This window comes from Heloderma suspectum, chromosome 9 (genome assembly GCF_057233095.1).
Source record: "Heloderma suspectum isolate Gila_16-S chromosome 9, 16-S_ref, whole genome shotgun sequence".
In the NCBI taxonomy this organism is placed as follows: domain Eukaryota; kingdom Metazoa; phylum Chordata; class Lepidosauria; order Squamata; family Helodermatidae; genus Heloderma; species Heloderma suspectum.
In genome coordinates this window covers 7,190,170-7,212,207 of record NC_139466.1, presented here as the reverse complement: position 1 = coordinate 7,212,207, position 22,038 = coordinate 7,190,170, and the positions used below count along the sequence as shown (strand labels likewise).

The 22,038-nt window shown below is 46.1% G+C and overlaps 1 protein-coding gene across 1 annotated transcript in view; it reads left to right on the top strand.

The window, feature by feature from the left end:
* Positions 1-284: 284 nt before the first annotated feature.
* The window catches only part of FGF13 (fibroblast growth factor 13), a 314,910-nt gene continuing 293,156 nt past the window's right edge, over positions 285-22,038 (top strand). The window contains exon 1 of the mRNA XM_084813306.1: positions 285-498. Within this exon, the coding sequence (XP_084669432.1) occupies positions 450-498 (49 nt within the window). The 5' untranslated portion in view covers positions 285-449. The remainder of the gene's footprint in view (positions 499-22,038) is intronic.

The window sequence follows — 22,038 nt, the reverse complement described above, 5'->3', positions numbered from 1 at the left end:
CAGCCACAGGAAGGAAAGCGAAAATCCTGCGGATGTCCAAGGAAGCCCCCACTCCCTGTTTGGCCCCCTTTCTCCTGTCCTAGGCAGAGGGGGGAAAAGAAAGAAGCCAGCACTCCAGGAGAAGAAATCACTACAGCACAGCCTACATGCGGCGGTGGAAGGGGGCTTAGCCATCCTTCTGCACCAGAAGAAAGAAGGAGCGAGCTTTCGAGATTTCCTTTTGATTGTTTATTCCCTCTCCCCTTTCTCTCCTTCCTTTTTTAAAAAATTGTTTCTAGGGTTCCCCCCCCTCCGTCCCCCATACCCCTTACCCACAAAAGAAGGAAAGAAAGAAAGAAAGAAAGAAAGAGCAAGAAAGCACATCTCTCTTATTGCCTGGCTTTTCTGGAAGTCCATCCGGATTGTCCACGAGGTCTCTTGGGGGGATTTTTACAACCAAACTGGGATCTATGAGTGGGAAGGTGATCAAGCCAAGGGAAGAAAAAGATGCTTCTAAAGGTAAGAAGCCAACCAGATCTGTGACTCTGGACAATTTCCCTCCTCCTCCTGCATCCTTCCCGCCTCCCTCCGCAACACTCCTTTTGTCTAAACACCCACCAGAATCGCCTTTGTCTGCCTTCTGCTCTTCCTTTGCTTGCTGACCTTTTTTCGGAGTGGGGAGGTGGGGTGGAAGAAGGGGGATAATATATGGAGACAATTAAAGCAGCCCTCTTTATTCTCCCTTCCCTCCACCTGCTTTAAAACATTTGTGTGTGTGTGTGTGTGTGTGTGTGTGGGGGGGGGTCTTTTAAAGGTGGCTGGGTTTGACAGATCCCATTGTGGGAATGTCATAGTACTACTTATCTATCTATCTGTCTATCTAATCTCCAGACCTTCTGTAATAATGCTGCAGTGTCTTCCCTGGCACTGACAATTCAGGGTTCTTTTCTTTTGTGTGCACAGAGCATGTCCGTTGCTTGCTGTCCTGTTCTGTTCTGTCATAGGAGATCTCAAGTCAGCGGGAGGTGTGGGAATATCAAACTCGCTGGTACATCTCTTTTATCAGTTTCTTGGCAGTAATCAGAGCTTGGTTTGTAGCCTGGTATATGTGTGCGTGTGTGTGTTTCTTCTGGGGTGGGTAGTAGTTGAGCATTGCTGGTGCACTGTTGGGCAGAAGTCAGGAGTATTCCTGCCACTGTCTCACCCCAATACTTTCACCCGCCAGATGCCTGAGAGATCAGAGGTGCTACAGATGGAGGAGGGCCGTGAGACCCCCTCCCACCACCCATTTTCTTTTTGGGACATCTTGCCTCCATGGTGACCCTGTGTGAGAGTGCCCCTTACCTGCCTGGCTTTTGAGTCCCTTTCATGTCGCATCTACCTGCCCCCCGGGTTGTGCCAGTCACTTTGAGGAGAGACCATCGATAAGGACGGCTCTGATGCTTTTAAGGCTGATGAACCTGGGCTTGTCCTTTGCCCCACCTGCCAAGGAGAGGGAACAGGTGTGGAAGGGTGGTAGGGTGTATGTGAGGGAGGGGGAAGGCCTCCTGAAAGTTGCACACCAGAGGCTGCATGGGCTAGAGAGGGCTATTCTCCCCACACACACATATACACACACACATGTCATCAAGCTCTTTCCATGCAGTAGCCTGGCTTGCTTGTATAAACTAGATAACAATTGCCATGGAGACAAAATAGGTTGCGGGGGGGGGGGAGAAGAGGAGAGGAATGGGAAGGGCTCGTCGTAGAGGGAATTGCCAGTGGATTACTTTCGTACACTATAGCACCAAAGAATTAGACAGAAGTGACATCATCCAGACAGTGAGGAATTTTTTGTGGGGTGGCTTGGAGTGGGTGTGGGGGGAAACCAAGGAGGCAAGCAGTGAAGGATAGATGCTTCCCAAATGTTCCTTCCATGTTCACAAGGTTGACGCAAGGTTTCCGTTGTCATCACCTTCCTAAATTTCACAGGCGTGTACATGCTTCATGAACCCCCCCCCCCAATCTCTCCTGTTATACTGCAGAGTATTTTTACACACACAGAGGGAGGGAGCAGGGGAGAGAGAGATTTAATTTTTGGTCATAAAAGTCAAAACCTACAAGCCTGTGATGATTATTTTAGCTGAGGCTACTACCAAGCATTATTATGTAGCTGCGGGTAGGTACAAGACCCTGTACCGTGCATCCACAGTACACCCACTCATCCAACACCATTACTATCACCCCCGGGGCAAGGGGGAATCAAGGCCTAACAAAGATTCCTCACATCTCAATCCACAACTTGGTTACACCAAAAACTGGTGTGTATTTGAAGCTGCGCTAGTGGCTAGTCCCACTAGACTTTGACTGGGCTCAAAACTCTGCTTCTGTCCCTCCACACAACACTTTTTAAATCAGCTGTAGGCAAGTCTATTGAGCATCATAAAATGTTGTTGTTGTTGTTGTTGTTGTAATAAAGTTACTACTTGGACACGTGCCATTTTTAAACAAAGACAACTACAGAACTCCACATTTAGCCTACATCCATGTTGTCACAGTGAACTAAGACCCTCTCCTCCTGCCCATGTCGAAACAGTTTGGACAAGTTGTACCTAAGACAGATTCTCACCCACACATACATCTTTCCTTGTGACCCTTTTTGAGAAGAAACGTTATGTTCCAATAGTACCGTTTGATTAGTCCTTGTTAATTCAGTTTCTGCACATGTCATCCTTTGATATCAGTTTCTTGCCCTAACTTCTTTTGTTCTTGAGATGAATATATAGGCATGTGTGTTAAAACCCTTGTACATGGAAATGGGGTTGTGTTGTGGTGTCCATGTCTCTTGGTAATGTTATCTAACCAGCGTTATCCATACCCAGTTATCTGGTAGTTTCCTTTCTTGTATCAAATTCAAAAAGAAAAAGAACAAAACTGCTCCCGTTGAATAAATTTTGCCCATAGTTTTCTTGCGTCAAAATATACTCTTCTTGTCTGATCATCTTTTCAGACATGAATCATTTTTTATTTGCTGTTTAACAGAACATTCACTGCATAAAAGCTGCAGTGGCTGTTTTTGGTGATCTGTGTTTAAGTAATGTAACAAGCAATGCAGGCAGCTAAGGGCCTGCTAAGGGACCGGGTTATTGCTGGTTTTGTTTGTTTGTTTTGCCTTTTGCAAGAATTTTGGTTGCTTTGTAGTCTCAGATAAGCAGAATCTCTCTCTCTCTCCCTCATACTTGATTTCCTGCATTGTATTGATATGTTTGCAACTTAACCATTGCTTGTTTGAAATCCAGAAAACATTATTTAGTGACCTCGGGAGCTTCCAGAGAGGCAGCTCCTAGCACTACCGATCAAAAGACGTCGTGCAACTATTCCATCCATTCCTCCTTACGGATTTTTCTGTGTGTGTGAAATGAAAAGGGATGGAAGTCGCAGTGGGAAAATGTGGGAGACAGGGCTAACATCCAAGTTAAGCATGGTTGGGAACTTGCCAGGGGGCTACTGACAAGAGGATCCTGGAGTTACTCCTCCTCTTCACCATTGCAACCTGCTTGTTCACCTGTGTCTTGGTCTGGGCCAGATAATGGTAGTGAGAGAGAGGTGCAGAAGATGACAGAGATGCAGCTGCCTACTGGCTCCCTCGCTCTCTGCCTCTCAAGCAAGCAAGTGGCAGTAATGATGAGGAAGAGGCTGAGCAGCAACAGCAGCTGGTGACAAAGGTGGTGAGAAGGTAGACTCACTGAGGGAGGGGGGAACACTGAGGGTGTCTATCCAAAGGTCCATCAAAAACCTGGACCTAGCACTGGTGGGAGGCTTACAAGAGGAAGATGCCATCATCTGGACCTCCCCCCCGCCCCCGTAAAAAAATTCTGCAAATGGGGCAGGGTAATTGTACAATAAAAGCCTTGTCTTAAAGTACCCTTTAACAGAAGATACTCATTAACAAATCTAATCCTTTAGCACTTTAAATGTAGGCTGCACCATCATATTCATTGGAGCAACCCTTCTAATTTGAAAGGGCTGGTGGCACATGGCACGATTCCCAGATGGGCTCCACCCAGAGAGCTATTTATTTATCTTGTAGACTTTTATTACCTTGTTTTTTTTTTTTCTTCACAAAGCTCCTAGGGGCTTAAATGGGTCTCCTGGGGGCTCCTCCATCCAGATACTGATTGGGTCTATCTGCAATAGCATCTGGTACTTTTGTACCATTCACTGAACATTCAATCTTTCCGATGTGAGAATTACACATAAAAGTGAGAACTGAAGCTGGGAGATGAACGGCTGCATCCCTTGCTCAGACATGGATTCAATGATGTGAGCTTTGAACAAGTCACTCTGAGGTGGTTCACAATCATCATCAGCAGCAGCAACAGCAGCATTGTTTATTTGTACCCAGCTTTCTGCTCCAAAAGGAAGCCCAAAGCGGCTAGGGACATCATACACAAATGAAAGCAATTCTACTGAATTACAGCCATACTATGAAAAGTTAATCGAAATGCTACAATAGATGCATGTATTTGTGCATCATGTACTGCACTTGGTTCTTGTAGACTTGACTGCTATACACTTGATGACTAGAAGTACTTTGTGTGAACTGATTTTCCACTGAAAAACATTGTGCTTGAAGTGATGTCTTGTGGTGTTATATCTCCAGTGATCCATTAACCCATGCTGTTCATTCATTGACTTTAGCGTTAGGGATGTGCAGATTTTGTTAAATCCATACCATCTGTGTTCCAGAGATTGTCAGGTGTCTTTTGTTCTGTCACCTCCTCATTGACAGGATTGGAATTTTGTTCTACTCGCACTAATTTGCATTAGCTCTAATTCACATTAGCACTAATACAAATTAGCACAAATCCCATGCCCCCCCACATGTGAAAAACAGGTCCATATGTCCACAGAATCTTAATGACTTGGAAAAAGCCAGTCTGCTGCAGAATTCTAGGTCAGATTCATAGAAATCCAAATCCATTTGAATCCATTGAGGATTTCTCTGACATCCCTAATCAGTGTTGGGTGGAGTTTTCCTGGGCTCAGCTTAGAATGGGCTTCCTTAAAATGGGCTGATCTGGACTCAGTTCATATCAGGTCCAAATTAGCTCATTTTTAAATCCAGGCCCAATCCAAACTCTGGAGATCTTGAGTAGTATCCAGTGTTAGTCCTAGGTAGAGTCACAACTAACATAGGTCCCATACATTTCAATGGGTCTATTCTAAGCAGGACTAACATTGGATACTACCCCTTATCTCTTTCCTGATGGTGTTAGCAGCCTGGAACACAATGAGGTCTTGAGGCTTCTCTTTGCAAGCTGTCTGCCCTCCCACTGGGACATATGAGAAAGTATAGAGGTCTTCCTAGCCCAGACCTTCCCAAACTCCCCCACCCCTTCTTTGTTTGCCCCATACATATTTGTCATTATTGGTTCGCAATAAGAAGAGCCACTGCTTAGACTTTCCTTTGGTTGCAACAGCAGGTTGGACATCAGGAGCCCTGGGAAATGGAGCTAGGGGCTTAGGAGCCCTAGGAAACTACATTTCCTCACGATACCCACAATGCTACTGTAGCCTGATGAAGGCTGGAGCAGTCCTTCTCTTCATTACCACTGATGCCAGATAAGTACCTGTGGAAAAGAGAATGAATGGGTTATCAGCTTTGGTGATGGGGAAAGTTAGTGCCAGGGGCAAGCTAATTATCCTGAACTTTGGAGACTCATAATGTAGTCCAGAGGTTCCAAACTGGGGAAGTTTGTACTTCCGAACTTTGCATGCCTTTCTACTGAACATTTTAGTCATCAGTTGATGAAGATCCTTATGAGAATCAGTCCTTTAGGCTGCAATCCTACACCCATTTACCTGAGAGTAAGCCCCACTGAATTCAATGGGGCTTACTTCTGAGTCAGCGTGTACAGAATTGCATTGTTAGTTTCTCATCCTTGTTCTTCCTGTCAAATGAAAACCATTAGGACTGACCCTTGCAGCATCAGGCCCAACTTATGACTCTCAGTCACTAGCAGCTTCTAAGGTGGGGAAGGAAGGAGTGTTGAATGCAGTGGAGGCTGGTGGCTCTGATTTTGGTGGGGCTGTGAATCCATTCTGGGTTTCAGTCAGAACCAGCCAGAACTCTAGATTAACTATCCATGGTGCTGAGCCCTATACCTGAAATGGTTAAACACCTTGGAGAGTTCCTTTAGAGTTCTGTTTACCCACCAAAATCAGAGCCACCAGCCTCCACTGGTTAAAGGTGAGATGGTGGAAAATGGCCAAGGAATGATCCGTGGCTTGTCCAGACCACTCTTCAGTATGGCTTCATCATGCTCTGGACAAAGGATCTCAACAGTGACACTGGGGCAAATGATCGCTCTCTCAATTGTCCAATGCTAATGTTACCTGCAGCGTGGCTGATGTCTGAGAATCGCGTTCTGATCATGTGAATCAGCCCACCTTTGTGCACTGTTGGGGGATATCAGATCATTTTACAACAACCTACATTTGGACGTGATGCCCTACATTTGGACGTGATGTACGTTTGGACGTGATGTCCAGAGTTTGGGCCATGTAAAATGGCCCAAACTCTGTTTATAAAATTGAAAAAAAACAAAACAAAAAAAAACAGGCCAGGATTCAAAGAACAGAGGAACTAGGTCCTCATGCACAGTAAGGAGAATGCATCATAGCAAACTGCCTTTGAAACTGGGGGGACTTCCCATTTTTGGGTGCATGTGTGTGGGATCTAAGTTACTGTGTGTGTGTGAACTTTTAAAACAAAAGCAAAAAATCCGTGTAGGCATAGTCAGCCTGAAGATGCTCTTTGGCTCCTGGTCTTAAGGATTATAATGAATAAAATAACTCTGTACCTCCAAGTAAGTGAAATTCATTGCTTTGTCTTTAACAGCCCCATCACACATGTGTGTGCACACATACATACATGTGTGCAGTCTTGAAAACAAAATCAGTGCAATCCGTATGTGAACAGGACACCCACTTTACCTAAACTTCTGCCTTAGTTTAAGACTTCCACACACCATTTAGGATATCTTAATGTCTGCTAGTTGCATTGCTGGTCCTGATGTAATCAGGTTTTTTACAACCTAATTATACAGCCTCATTTGGTAAAGCAAAGAGATGGGAGCTATTTTGTATGCATATGTGCCTAGCAGGCTAAGGAGATCCAGCAGCGTATCAGCTTCAGTACAGAAGAAGAGACAGCAGATATTTTAAAGAGCATCACAGCTGAGGCTCTGTTCTTTGAACTTCAGACATCACAGGCAGGCTTAGAGCATGGATAAGCCCACATTATCAGTTCATGGGGTGGGTATGCCCTTCAAAGAAGCAGGCAACCTGGTCTTCATTTTGATCAGGTTCTCTCCCCTATCCTGTGTCCTTAAAAGTATTGAAAGTTTGTTCATGGTGATAGAAAGACTGAGTGGCCATGTGTCCTGCTTTACAGAGGACAATCCTCTATTTGGATGGCTGTCAGAGGGCAGTCATCTATTTGAAGGCATCCTCTATTTGAAAGACTGCCCAGTCCAAGTCTGGTTTAAAGATAGAGGCACAGGACTAGACAGCAGGGGCTTTGAGATTGTCCCATCAACAGTTGGCTCCCAGACTGAGCAGGCACACAAGTTACCTGGTCACAGTCTTCCCCACCACAGTGCATCCATAGCTATAAATTAGCATATTCAAACTTTATGCAAAGCTCTGGCCTCTTTTGAACTCTATATTTTGGGTGATGTGAATTCCCTCTTTTGTGGAATTGTTCCAGTGGGTGCTCTATAGAAAAAAATTGTTCAAACGGGCTGGTACAATCCATTGTGGGCCACACTACACATTAGAAGGCAAAGATGGGCATCCAGATTTCTGTGCTGAGAGGAAAAGCTGGATTCTGTCATTCTGTGACCAGAGTAAATAATGGCACAAACTGGGCATAGTGTATCTGTGTGATTTACTGGTGGAGGTGTACAGCGTTATGCATGGTGTGGAGAAAATGGGGAGGGAGATGTTTTTCTCCCTCTCTCATAATACTAGAACCCAGTGGGGTCATCCCATGAAGCTGATGGGTGGGAGATTCAGCACAGATCAAAGGAAGGATGAAGAAGTTAAAGAACAGCACAGCACAGAGTTAAACCATGGGATTCACTAGCACAAGATGTAGCGATGGCCACCAATTTGGATGGCTTCATAAGGGGATTAGACAATTTCATGGAAGAGAAGGTTAACAATGACTACTAGTCCTGATGGCTGTATGCTGCCTCCAGCATCAGAGGCAGTAAGGGTGCAATCTTACACATGTTTAGACAGAGAAAAGGCCTACAACTCCCAGCATGCCCCAGCCAGCAATGCTGGCTGGGGCATGTTGGGAGTTGTAGGCCTTTTCTCTGTCTAAACATGCATAGGATTGTGCCCTAAGCCTATGTACACCAGTTGGTTGGGAACATGGGTGGGAGGGTGCTGTTGTGCTCATGTCATGCTTGCAGGTTCCTGATCAACAGCTGGTTGGCCACTGTGTGAACAGAATGCTGGACTACTATTTATTTGAAGTGTTTTGTTTGTTTTTATCCCATTCCTCAACCAGAAAATGTGCCCCGAGTGGTTTATAATCAATCAGAAAAAAAGATTGTAAACCTGATGTTCCCTTGTCCTGCTCTTGTCTCCCTTGTTCGTTCTTTCCCACAGGGTATTTCATGTCAGTTAGCCTGGGGGGGGGGAGTGATTCAACTGGAATGGGAGCTGATGTTCCATAGGCCTTTGGTCTGATCCAGCATATACTTTTACATCTTTAAGGAAAACCCACTGAATCCAATGGGGTTTAGTACCAACTAAGCACACATAGGATTGCAGCCTTAGGGATGCAGGGAAGTTAACATATGGAGAGTTAATGTAGGAATTAATTGTGGAGTATAAGAAGTCATTCTAACATTTTGACCATCAAGGGAAAAACCCAGAATATGTGACTAGAATAAGCATGGCATGAGGAGGGATATCTCCAACAATTGTTCTCTGCCAAATTGCATATTTCTCTAATTATACAAGGTTAGTTAAAATAAAACTATTGGACCTGGATTTTAAAATATTTCACCCTCAAGTTAGGGCTAAAACAGACATTACTTTAAAATGTTTGTCTAGTCTCGGATTTGCCCCATGCTCTGCACTCATAAGAACAGTGTGGAGCAGCGAAAATGGGGCTTTCCTGGGGGCAGGCTGGGGCAGGGAAGTCGGAAATCCAGTACCACCCATCCTATGTGTCATCCGGCTGCTGCTTCCCACGCTCCGAGGTCCCATGGCTAGACAGCTGAAAGCGGAGGAGGAGATCCACTCCTCACCAGTCTTCCTGCCCTGCACCGGATAGGCGTTTGCCCCCGGGGTTGGAGGCCACTGTCAATCTTGATAGGATTGCTCCCTTAAAGTAATGCCTGTTTTGGCCTTTAGTAGTAAGCCATTTGTATGTCTGCTTCCACTCTTCTTGTTCCCAGATTGTTCCTAGATTACATTTCGATTTTCTTTTCTGATTATCTGATGGGTTCATCTGGATGCAAAGAAGTACCATTGTACCCCAAAATGATGCTTCTTGGTCAGGTCGTTCCATCTTTGTAAAGTACTTTGAATGCTGCAAAGTGTAATATAAATGTGAAATGTTGTTTGTTGCTTAAGAAGGTGCAGAATTAAACACACACACACACACACACACACAGATTTGTTAGGAGTAGCAAATAGATCCATTGCTTCAAACTGGGTTGGTGCGGAAACCGTCATTTTATACATTATTTAAGCAGTTCAAAGGGATATGGTCACTCTTTGATGACAATACTAATACACAGTATGAACTGTGTTGAAAAGATGGATTTCGTTTGATGCATATGGGAATAATAACATTTAGCACAATGTGCAATCTTATGTTTTCATGGGTGTGAGATCTACAGCACAATCCTGTGCATGTCTACTCAGAAGTAAATCCCATTCACCTGGTTCATATGACTGCTGCGGTCCACTGTGGCTTGTTTAAAGTACAGTGGGTTGTGATGCATTCCGGCTGCCATTCTGAATATGCCAACCTTGGGTTGTTCTAGGGTTATGTGAGGGTTGTTTAACCCACCCCTCCTGGGTTTGCATGAGAGGACAAGCTACAACACCCACCCACTGTGGCTTACATATTCAAAATGGAAGCTGGTGCATGCTGAGAAACTCCGCAGGTTAATTAACCCATGGTGGCTTGTCATGGCGGGCAAACAGGCCCAGTGTGTTCAATGGAACTTCAAGGTAAGTTTGCTAAGGGTTCTACCCCTATTTTCTTTGAATGTGTATTGGTTGTTTAGAAATGTAATGGGCTGTTATGTTGGTTGTGTGCTCACCTTTTTCATGGAGCAGGAAGCCAATCATAAAAACTCAGGCTGCAATGTTTGGTTAGTCTATTGGTTAGATTAGCCTATTTAAAGAAAAAGAAATCACTGAAACAGTGCTCCTGGTTCAATGGGAGGTAGGTGTTCTTTTTAAAATGTCAGTGCAATCCTATACATGGTTACTGAGAAGTAAGCCCTGTTGAATTCACTGGGACTTAGTCCCTAGGAAATGTGTATAGGATTGCAGCCTAAGTTATTTTCAGATGAAACCCATAGAAAAAACTTCAGCTCTCTTAGAAGAGGCATTCCTTTTCCGTGTGTGAGAGAAGGGGGAATACCTCTCCTAAGATGATGCTTGCTGATGCAAATGCATGCATCATGTATCCACAAAGTGTGCTGTTTTCTCTTCCAAACTATTGCTTTTGTTTTTCTCATATACAGATGTGTCAGACTAATCGGGGGAAAAGATTAATCAACCAAACTCATATGATTAATTGGCTTAAGATTTCTTTAATTGGATGACAGGTAGCTTTAGTAAACAAACACATGATGGACAGAAATACAATAGCCAAACCAGAGCCAAGTTAAAAAAAAAAGAAGAAAAGCTGCAGGAATGAAGTCAGAAGATTAAGCCCTTCCATTGATCTGGATGACTGGGGGTTTGTTCTGACACAAAGCAGGTGAAAATGCAAGAGTTTTCTTGACTTTCCCTCTGTCAATGGGTTTGCTGCTTGTTGGTTTTGAAACCTGGGGTGGGGGTCAAAAAGCAGGCAGATGTCATCAACCACAACAATTTGACATCTAAACTAACCCTTGAGTTGTGATGGATAGCCACTGGTGTTGACTTACGACACTCGGCTACAAGGAACCATCGCCCATGTTGGCAAGTGTTTAATATTAAACCTTGCAAGTGATGAGAACAGATGTTCACCTCTGCAATTGAAATGCAGAACCATCCAAAATCCCCTTTGAAACTGGTGGGAGTTCTGGGTGTTGGTTTCACTAGGATTTTCCCCCCATCTCAATTAGTGCTATATTGTCGACAAACTGATCCTTGCAGTATTTACAGGGATGGCTGGTTGTGATTCATCATCCATAATCGCATTTGATGCCGCTGCTTCGAAAGAGGGAGCTGCATTGGCAACCTGAAGTCTCGAGGGGGGAGTTTGCTACATCTGACACACCCACATAGAAGTGGGGTGGCCAACTTTTAATTTCAAAGATTGAGATACGTAGCTGGAGCTTGGTGGGTACACAGGCTTCATGAAGGGTCAGGCTCTAGACGGTCGGGTTCTAGGGCCCGGAGGGAGCTGTCTATCAGTCCAATTGGGCCAGAAGCTGGTGTGTGGTCTAAAGCAGGTCTAGCTCTAAGGCAGCAATAGAGGATTGGGAAACAGCATGTAGCAAAAGCCAGGGAGAGCGTCAAGATCCAAGGGAACAGGAGCTTTGAGGCTGCCTCGCACACAAGAGAGTTGTTGTGCAGACTGAGGAGCAAGCTCTGAAACTAAGGCTTTATAGGGCATGGTGGACAGGGATTGGCCCTTGTGGGTGTCAGCTGATGGAATGCTCCGGCAGGCTGGTAGTGCAGCCTAGGTGGTTCTCTCGAAACACTGAGCTTCTTCTGCCAGGCATGCAGTAGAGACCGAGTACTGGAACGGCACAGGAGATAAGCCAAGGTGCAAGGCCCTAACTACTGGGAGCACTGGTTCGAGACATTTCCCTGGGCTTTTTCAACTAGGAAAGAAGTAGAGACACCAGTGGTGCTAGAGGGAAGCGGGGTGTGTGTGTGTGAAAGTGCCTCCTGATGAGTATCTTACCCCCCCCCCAAATTGCTGGATCCCTCTAGTTACCTGTAAAAAAGGCACTCTCCACATTCAAGTCATAACTGACTCAATGTGAAATATGCCAGTATGGTGCAGTGCTAGAGGCTTGGACTGGGACTCAGGAAATGCATGTTCTAGTCCCTACTTTGCCATGAAGCTCAGAGGGTGACTTTGGTCCACACTGACTCTTAGTCTAACTCATAGCATTGTTGTGAGGAGGAGCCACATTCATCATCATCATCATCATCATCATCATCATCATCATCTCTATACCACCCAACAGCCGGAGCCCTCTGGGCAGTTTACAAAGATTAAAAACATTAAAAATATAATATACAGAGATTAAAAACCATTTACATAAAAAACACATGAACAGACAATATACACAAAGAAACATATATCTAAAACGACTTCGACCAAACAATCTCAGAAACCAACAACCATAACCATAAGACACTGGGCTCCTTGCAAGAGGAGAAAGGTGGGATATAAATGTAATAATAGATACATAAGGCTGCAATGCAATCCTAGGCATGCTAATTTGGAAGTTAACTTTCAGATCTTTATGCACTACGTATTGGGGGTGGGGAGCTTGGGAAAGTCAATTTCTTCTGCTGAAGTCACAGGAAGCTTTTTTATGCAGGAGGCTGCATTCTCTCTTTTGCCAGCCCCATTCTCTCCCTTTCTCTCTCTCATTCAGCCAGCCCCCTTTCTCTCTCATTCAGCAAGGTCCCTTGCTCTTTCTATTCCTGCCAGCCCCTCCCTTCCTCCCTCCCTCCCTCCCTTTCTTTCTTTCTTTCTTTCTTTCTGCCACACCCTTTTCTCTCTTTCTGCTAGCCCCCTTCTTCTCTTTCTCTCCGTCTGTGTCTTTCTGCCACCCCGTCTCTCCATCCCTGCCACCCTTTTTCTCTCTTTCTGCCAGCCCCCTTTCTCTCTTTTTTTCTGCCACACCCTTCTCTCTCTCTTCGTGCCACCCCTTTTCTCTCTTTCAGCTGCCCTCTTTCTCTCTCCCTCTTGGGGGTTGGACTCGATGGTCTTGTAGGCCCCTTCAAACTCTACTACTATTCTGTGATTCCTCTGCACCCAACAGCTGGGGGAAGGACAGACTGCTCTTGCAGAGTTCTGTTGAAATTAGTCCAAGGCCAGCATGTGGCCTCAGGGCCACAGGCTGCCCACCAATGGCTTAGATGTTTATTCTCAGTGGAACCTTTATGTATCTTGGGAGATTATTTGCTTAAAAACTTTCATGCACCCCAGTCCTGCTTGGCTTTTCTTGGAAGTATCCCACTGTAATCAGTAGAGCATTCTCCCATCAGACATAGAATTTCAGTCTTGAAATATTTCCCTTTTGACTATCCCCTATTTTAAAACCACAACCACAACTCCCTTTCTCTCTCTCTGTTATATGCAAAGGAAGAAGAAAATATATTCATATGCAAATAAATATTAATAGTTGATTATATAAGCTTAAGTCATTTCACATAGTTTCAGGGTGGGATGGGGACAAATGAGGTTGACATGAATATTTGGCTTTAGAAAATGTGTCACCTGGAGGGGGCATGTGAAGGACTTTTTTGGGAGAAGGCAATTTGAAAAAGGGAGAGCTGACTGGATTGCATACACTCCTCCCACTATTACCTCTGGTTAAATAGATTTGGTGGGTTTTGTATGGTTTCAAAAACCTGCCAGACCTCTTTCTACACCACAGCAAGTGACTTTTCTCCCAAACCAATTTAAGCTCTCTCTGTTTAAAAAAGAACAAGAAAATAAGTCTGTCAGCAGACAGTGTGTAACAATTTGTGATTACTTTTGTCCTTTGCTACGTGTAGACTTGAAGCTGGCATCGTTAATTGTACTGTTAATTAAGGACTTTAAGCAATAAGCTTGTTAAAACTGTTCTACCATTTATTTCTTTTAGATACATTTGATGCTGTCATGTTATGTATGCTAATTGGATTTCTGAGTCATTCTGTGTGTGTGTGTGTGTGTGTGTGTGTGTGTGTTGAGAGGGTACAACTCTGTTCTCACATGAAAACTCTTGCAATTCTTAGGAGAATATTGTTCATCTGTGAGTCACCTGCCTTTTTCTTTGTCATTATTTATCCAAGATCATGTAGCACACCTTTTGCCAGTGTTGTGCCCCCCAGATATGTTGGACTGCAATGTGCCATGCAGGCTGGGGATCATTGGTTTTGCAGTCCAACACATCTGGAACACACCCGGTTGGGGAAGGCTTGCGTATGTATAGATCAGGGGTGTTGAGCCTCAGACCTCCAAGCCAAATCAGCCCACTTAGGGACCCAGTCTGACCCAATTCTGAGTTCTAGGACCCTTTTCCCCAGGCTGCTGATCATTTGGGGGTTTCTTGGCTTTTGCACAGTCCTTTCTCCATTCTAAAAACTAGGGCTTACGGTTAGATGTACCACAAATATAGACTCAACTGTTTTACTTGGTCAGATAGTTTAATGAATTAGCATGAGCTTTTGTGGGTTACAACCCACTTCATCAGACACTGTAAGTGGAACTGGAGGCTTTGAGTCTGAAAAGATAGTTAAGAAGGTAGATCTGCAGCAAGCGTTCTGTTCTCGTAAAGCAATGTTTGCAAACCAAAAGGTGCACTAAGGGTCTTTATAATGTGCATAGAAACCATAATCCCTATTGAGTCCCTGATTAACACAAATATCTTTAGGGTCACTTGTTCTGCAATCCCACATTTCAATAGAGCCCCTGATTCCAATTTCCTTAGAACTACTACCCTGATAGTCTTGGTATGTCCAGGATGTTACAGGGTTCACTGACAGGTTTATTGATGTTCTTATGCCTGATGCCTGGTTTGTGCCTGTTTAATCTTTGCCGTAAAGATAGTCCTGTTTGGCTAGAGATGTACAGATTGTGTAAAATCTGTTCCATCTGTGTTTCATGGATTGTCAGGCACCTTTCATTCCATTGTCTATCCATTGATAGATTCAGGTTTTTTAATTTCTGAATCTGCACAAATGCACTAATTCGCACATGTGAAAATGAGCAAATTACCACAAAATGCGCATTTTCACGCTTTAGCCTGTGGGGGAAATGTGCATTTTTGGTTGGGTTTTTACATTTTGCATATTTTTCTATGATGAAATTTGTGCAAAATTCGGGGAAGTTAGAAAAGTGGCCCACAAATCTGCAGAATCCGCCCGACCGGGGGAAGCCAGTCCACTTTGGAATCTGTGGGTCAGATTCATGAAAATCCAAACTCATTTGATATTGTTGCAGCATTCTCCAACATCCATATGTTTGGCTGATGTAAGTGGCTTTTGAGCACTTGATGCAAGAGCTAAAATGCACAACATTCGATGAGGATTCAGATGATGAGGATTCGGCGATTCTCCTAAGGCTTCGTTTCTGGCAGTAAGAGCTTTAAACTATGAAGCACTGATCATTTTGGTGTTTCAGCCCCACCCCTTTTGCTTTTAGCCCACCCCACCCCATGGAAGCCTCTCTAAAATTGCATTCAGTCCTTGGGCTGAAAGAGGTTCAACGCACCTGGTCTGTATAGATATGGGCAGGGGGCGAGCATTCATTCATACAGTTTCCCCACCTGCACGCTGAAGTGGTACAATCCAGGAAGCATTTTACTAGGGCTGTGCACGGACCCCCCCGATCTAACTCAGAGGCCACTTCAGGGCTTCCGAGGCAGGCCCAATTTGGCTTGGGCTGATTTGGTCCGTCCTGGCTTGCTTCAGCCTATGAAGCTGAAGTGCAATTCAGACATACGAATCCCGCTTCGCCTCCCCCCCCCAGATGCTGCCCAGCCCCCAGCTCCTTCAGCCCTTGTTCCATGGGGAGCTGGGAGCCCCTGCTGAGGGAGCTGGCACTGGGGGAGCTGTTGGCACCACCAGCTCCTAGACTCTCTGGACGTGTGTCAGCAGCTGCCTTGTTGTTCTGGGGGATGTGGGGAGCCATTTTTAAAATGGCTCCTGCCCACCCCAGAAAAACAAGATGGCTGCGGGTGCATGTCCACAGGATCCAGGTAAGGAGCTGGGGGCTGGGTGGCAGCAGTGGCGGTGGCATGGCAGGTGGGCTTCCAGATCACGCCGAAGCGCACCAAAGCACTTCGGAGTGACCTGGTTTGCTTCGGGCCACTTCAGCCCCCCTCTGCCTCACCTTGGTTGTGGCCCGAAGCACCCCACTTTGACTTGGAGCTCGGGCTCCAGGCCAAAGCAGTGCACAGCCCTATGGTTTACCATGCTCGTTTGCTGTCTGTCAAGAAGGCCTTAGATGGTTACAACCTGGTGATAAATGGAAAGGAAACACCACATCCCAGGCTGTAGGCCTTAGCTTGGTGGTCGAAGACATGCTTTGCACGCAGAAAGTCCCAGGTTCCATCTGGGGAGGCTGGTGGCTCCGATTTCAGTGGAGACTTCTAATGAAGCTGTCCAAGGTTCTGAAGCTATTTTGAGGAATAGGGTTCAGCACCTTGGATAGCTCCTTTAGAGTTCTGGCTGGTTTGGACTGAAACCCAGAATGGGTGCTCAGCTCCACCAAAATTGGGTCCATCCCTGCCATCTCCTTTTATTAAAAAAGAAAAAAAGGAACAGGGAGCAGGAGCTGGGAAGGACCTCTTTGCCTAAGAACCACTAGCAGTTAGAATAGACAATTCAGGGCTATGTGGACCCTGTATGACTCAGTATGAAGTGGCTTCATGAGTAACTGCGATTGCCATTCCTGGCCCTATTGGGTCTGCACGTTTGAGACTGCGAGGTTGCCTCCCTGCGAGGTTGCCGTGACTGGGCTTGGATCGTCTCTGATGGGAGAGAGCATCGCAGCAACAAGCAGCCAGAAAGTCGGAAGTGGAAGCCAGTATTTTTCCAGACTACTCAAAACACTGCAGACTCCTTGAAAGGCTGTAATTCTATCCAAGTATGATTCACAGAAAGTGGCAGAAATCTGCCTCAGACAAAGTAGAAAATGTTAATATTTCATGCATCTGGGGAGTCATTCTCCACTCGGTGCCTCAGGATGGAATGTTCTGTGTTGAGAACACGTCGTGTCCCCCCCCCCCCGGTGAGGTGTTGCGCTGCTTATTTTGAGCATTGAGCAATACTATCTCTGATCATTATGTGCATGATCGTGAAAGAAACAATAAAGAAAAAGTCAAACCCCCGACTGGAATAAATCAGCTACACTGAAAACTGGTCAGGCTTGATGGTGTGTGTGTGTTGCTGCTGCTGCTGCATGGACCACAGTGCAGCTGCTGCATTTAGCTGGCTGCATGACTACATCTAAACAGTAAGTTACCATACCTCTTCTGCAGGGGTGGGTAGACTGTAGGTTGGCAGAGGTTTCTGATTCCAAATGGTTTTGGTTAATGTTAGTGAGAAGAAGAACGCTCCCCCTCCCCCCCGCCGCCCCAGTTGGCCTGGAGGTAGCAATAGCCAGTTCTCGGTCTCTGATTTTCAGTGTTCATGATGTGTAAAATGGGACTTTATGCTTAAGAGTGGTTCTGACACAACTGGCTGTCCTTTAAACTACAAGGAAAAGAAAGCATTCTGCCAAGCATTCTCCCTGTGCTAATTGTTCATTCTCTCACCTGCTCAATATTGAGTGCTAAATTGCTTGCGTTCGTCCAGATATTTGTGCAGTTCTGTTGGCCAGTCATATGTTTTTTTTCATAATTAGAGTCCACCAGTTGTGTTCTTTTGGTTTGTTAGCCAAAATTTATTTCTACTAGACAGGAGGAATGTGGAAAAAGTGGCTCTGGACACATTCAGAGTGCCTTATCCTTTCCACCTAGCAGGTGGCAGACTGCCCCTCCCACAGAATTAAGGAGAAGTAGGGATGTTAGAGAATTCCACCATGGAACCCAGGGGGCCGAATTCCAGTGAATTCGGCCCCCCGGAATCTGTGGCGGAATGGAGCCCCCCGCCCCTCCACCCCGTGAAAGCCCTGTGAAACGGAGCCTACCTGGCTGCGGCTGCGGCTCCAGTGGTAGTGGCGGCGGCAGCGGTGGCAGCAGCTCTGGCTGCTGCTGGGCTGGTGTGGACGCAAATGGCATCCTGAGTAGGGGACGCCATTTGCGTCCCTATGGTAGCCTGTAATAGGCTACGTAAATATTTATGTAGCCTATCACGGCTAAAACAGGGACGCAAATGGTGTCCCCTACACCATTTGTGTTCCTGTTTTATCTGTGATAGGCTACATAAATATTTACATAGCCTATCATGGCTAAAGCAGGGACGCAAATGGTGTCCCCTATGCCATTTGCGTCCCTGCTTTAGCCGTGATAGGCTATGTAAATATTTACGTAGCCTATCACGGGCTACCATAGGGATGCAAATGGCATCCCCTACTCAGGACGCCATTTGCGTCCACACCAGCCCAGCAGCGGCTGGAGGCTCCGCTGCGGGTTGGCCCAGCCAGCGGCTCCATGGCCTGGCTGCAGAGCGGAGCTGGCCAGGCAGGATTCGGGGAGGGAGGAACGGATCGCCTCCCCCTGTCAAGGATTCCAGGGGGAGGAACGGATCCCCTCCCCCCACCTGCGGAACACAGCGGAGCCAGGTAAGCAGGGTTTCGTACACCCCTAATAGTGCAGATGGCGTCATTCCCCATAAACCTGAGTCCCCTGCAGGGTCCCCCCCCCCAGAAATTAAACACTGCCCCCACTTCCTGGGCAAAACCCAGCACAGAACAGTAAGCATCTGTTTTCAAAACCAGTGTTAGAAAGCTAGGAGACAGTTTGTCCTTCTCTCCCAGAGAAATCCACACCAGGTTTTTCTTCCTTCCCTGCAGCAGCTCCCCTTCACATCCAGTCTTCTTTGTGTTATTTCTTATCCCAGTCAACTTACAGAGGTACAATGGGAAGACTTTGGTGTTTGTTTGTTTGTTTGTTTGTTTTTGGCCTTTCTGGTGCAGAAAGGGAGAGGGACAGAGAGAAGCTAGTTGCTGGTGGCATGGGGAAATGGAGAAAAGCTGAAGGAAGTAAAAGGGAGATTTGCCCTCTGCCTTCTTTTCCTATCCACTCAGTAAATCAATCTACAAGAAAACCCTTCTTGTTCTTAAAAAATAAATAAATCTACCTCCAGTTGGACTGAAGTGGCACAGGACCTTGTTGACCGGGAGGTATTTATTTATTTTTTACATGTATATATTGCCTTATCTGCTAAAAAGCCATCAAGGCTGTATTTTTGGAAGGGTGTTGGAAAGAACATATTCTCAGGGTGATTGATGGAGGAGATTTTGGAAATGACCATGGCTAGCTGTGGCTGTTGGGTTCTGGGGGAAGGGGGGCAGCTCTGCATGTGGTGAGGGAGAGAAACAAACTGAGAGCATCACCAGAGAGAAATTCCCAGCCTGGAAATAAAAGAGAGAGCATAATTTGGAGTGTGTGTGTGTATGGGAGGGTGAGGGTTGTATTCATGACTTAGTAATAGGTCTTCCCAGCACTTTGTGGAATGGAGGTGAGCCTCAGCCCATCAGTTCTCATCCCATTGTCAAAGCAGGCCAAAAGTAGTTGCTGACCTGGGACAGAGAATGCAGCCTCCATTCTCCTCCAAGCTGTCTTAGTAAACCAGCAAAAGCACCACAAGGCATATGTGGTGTGTGTGTGTGTGTGTGCGCGCGCACGCACATGCATGAGTGTGCATACATACACTAATGTATGCTAGAATACCACTCTATTCCATTGTGGCTTTTGTCTTGGGACGTGCTTTGCCAATCAGACCAGTCGCTGTTGCATTGCTATGCTGGAGATGTCTTGAGTCTCTCTTAAAACTCAGTCATGTTATTTCTAGTCAAGGCAAACTGCAACAAAAGGAAATTGCATTGGTTGATTTAATGTTTTTCCTCCTTTACTTTTATCCATCCCATGTAACACTTGACTTCTTGTTGTTAGCCTCTTGATGCTCCCTGCAATGGGTGCTTGGAGAGCTCCGTCCCTCCCCCTGGAATCCTCGACGGGGGGGGGGAGGCGATCCGGTCCTCCCCCCCGGAATCCTGCCTGGCCGGCTCTGCTCCATGGCCAAGCCATGGAGCCACCGGCCAGCTCCGGCTGCCCGCAGCCAAACATCCGGCCGCTGGGCAGCCCTGCAGGGACGCAAATGGTGGCTGTCGTAGCTGCCACCATTTGTGTCCCTGCATTAGCTGTGATAGGCTACATAAGTATTTACATAGCCTATCACGGCTATGAAGACGAAGCGAATGGCAGCCACAGGACGGCCACATTCACAAAGCAGCGTGAACAGGAGCAGGTAAGTGCTCCGTTTTGCGCACCTTTTGTAGGTTGGGGGTGGCGGGTTCTTCGTCCCGTGCAGCTTTCGTGGGTTGGGGGGGCTTCGTTTTGCGATGGATTTCGGGGGGCCGAATGCACTGGCATTTGGCCTCACCAAGATCCGTCACGGAATTCTCTGACATCCCTAGTTGGGAGGGGGTAACCCTGAGAGGAGTAGTTTCATTTCTCCAGTTAAGTGTCAGTTTCATGTCTCCAATTAAGTTTCATTTCTTCCAAGTTTGAAGCTGGACTTTTGCTTTTGAGGGAAGAGAGCTAGTAAGACAGTGAGAGAGCTAGTAAGAGCTGAGACAGCCAGAGCCTGATGTGAGAGCAAAGCATAAAGAGGGAGCAGGAAGAAGCAGCCTGGAGAAGTCTAAGTGCAGCTAGGGTAAAGGAGCTTCCATTTGGCAACTTTTATTTTCTTTAATGCCTCTTGTCTTGTATCACTCAGCTGTATTGTGTAAATACCTTTAGTTGCAATTTGCTAGCTTTCAATTTACCAGTAAACTGTTGTGGTTAACACCAGGTATCTGAAGTGCCAATCACTCCACATCTAGAGCCTAAACCCCATGTTACTAGGAAGGAGAATTTTAAAAGAATGAAGGCGGGACTCTTAAGGAGGCAAGAGATCCTTAAAGGGTTGCTCAAGGGTTCCAGGTCATAAGGGAAACCTTGACAAGGGGAAAAAAACTGCACAAAAGCCAGGAAACCACCAAATGACTGGTGGTTGTGGGGGAAGGGGGTAGGGCCATGGGAAGGGGATGGAGCCCACTGGGGAATTCCAGGATGGCTGAATTTGCCCCCCCAGGAGAGCTGGATGTAGCCTCAGGCCTAAGGTTGCCCACTCTTGCTTTTAAAGATGCAATCCTTTGGTCCCTGGAAGGGCATCCCAGAGGCCTATGGATATATTGGATTTTCCCCTCTGAAGGAAGAGAGAAAGGGAAAGAGGGTCCATTCTCATTGGGAATGATTCAGCCTCATTCTCCCCACCCCCCTTTAAGCCATGGTAGAAACCTCCACAACCACTTCATCTCCAGCATTGTCGATGGAGTAAATGCAGCATGCCAGGGGTGTGTCAGGGGGTGGGAGTGCTGGGAGAAGCTGTGGATCTACATGATTCATAGCCCGCTCACTCACCAGAGCCCACTCCCCCGCCTCCAGAACAGCAGCCAATCTACAACAGCCCCAGAGCTTGCATCGATTAATTCCCCTGTGCTGTTCCAATGGCAGGGAATGGGTTAACAACACTATGGTTGTGGGGGGGGGGAAATGGAACCCCCAACGCCATTCACTCCCCTCTTATTTCTGCCTGAGCCCTGTAGGGCTTTGGACAAGGTGGCACAGAAATCCTTGGGACTCCTCTCCGTAACCAGTACAAGTGCACTAAAAGCTGGCTTCTTTTCACCTCCAGGTACAATTCCTATTTTCTAGGAATTATATTATTCTTCCAGGCATGAAGACAATGCTGCTGCCGATTCATTTGCTGTCTTCCCTTGGATGTGTTTTTAGGAGCATCTTAGGTCTTCTAGTATTGTTCTCTGCTTTCAGAACTGAGTTAAAGGTTTTAATTCTGTATTGCAATGATGGTTGTTGTTTTCTCCCCTTTTTATTATTCACCGCTCGGCTAATTTATTGGATGTAGTGCAGTGCATAAATCTTG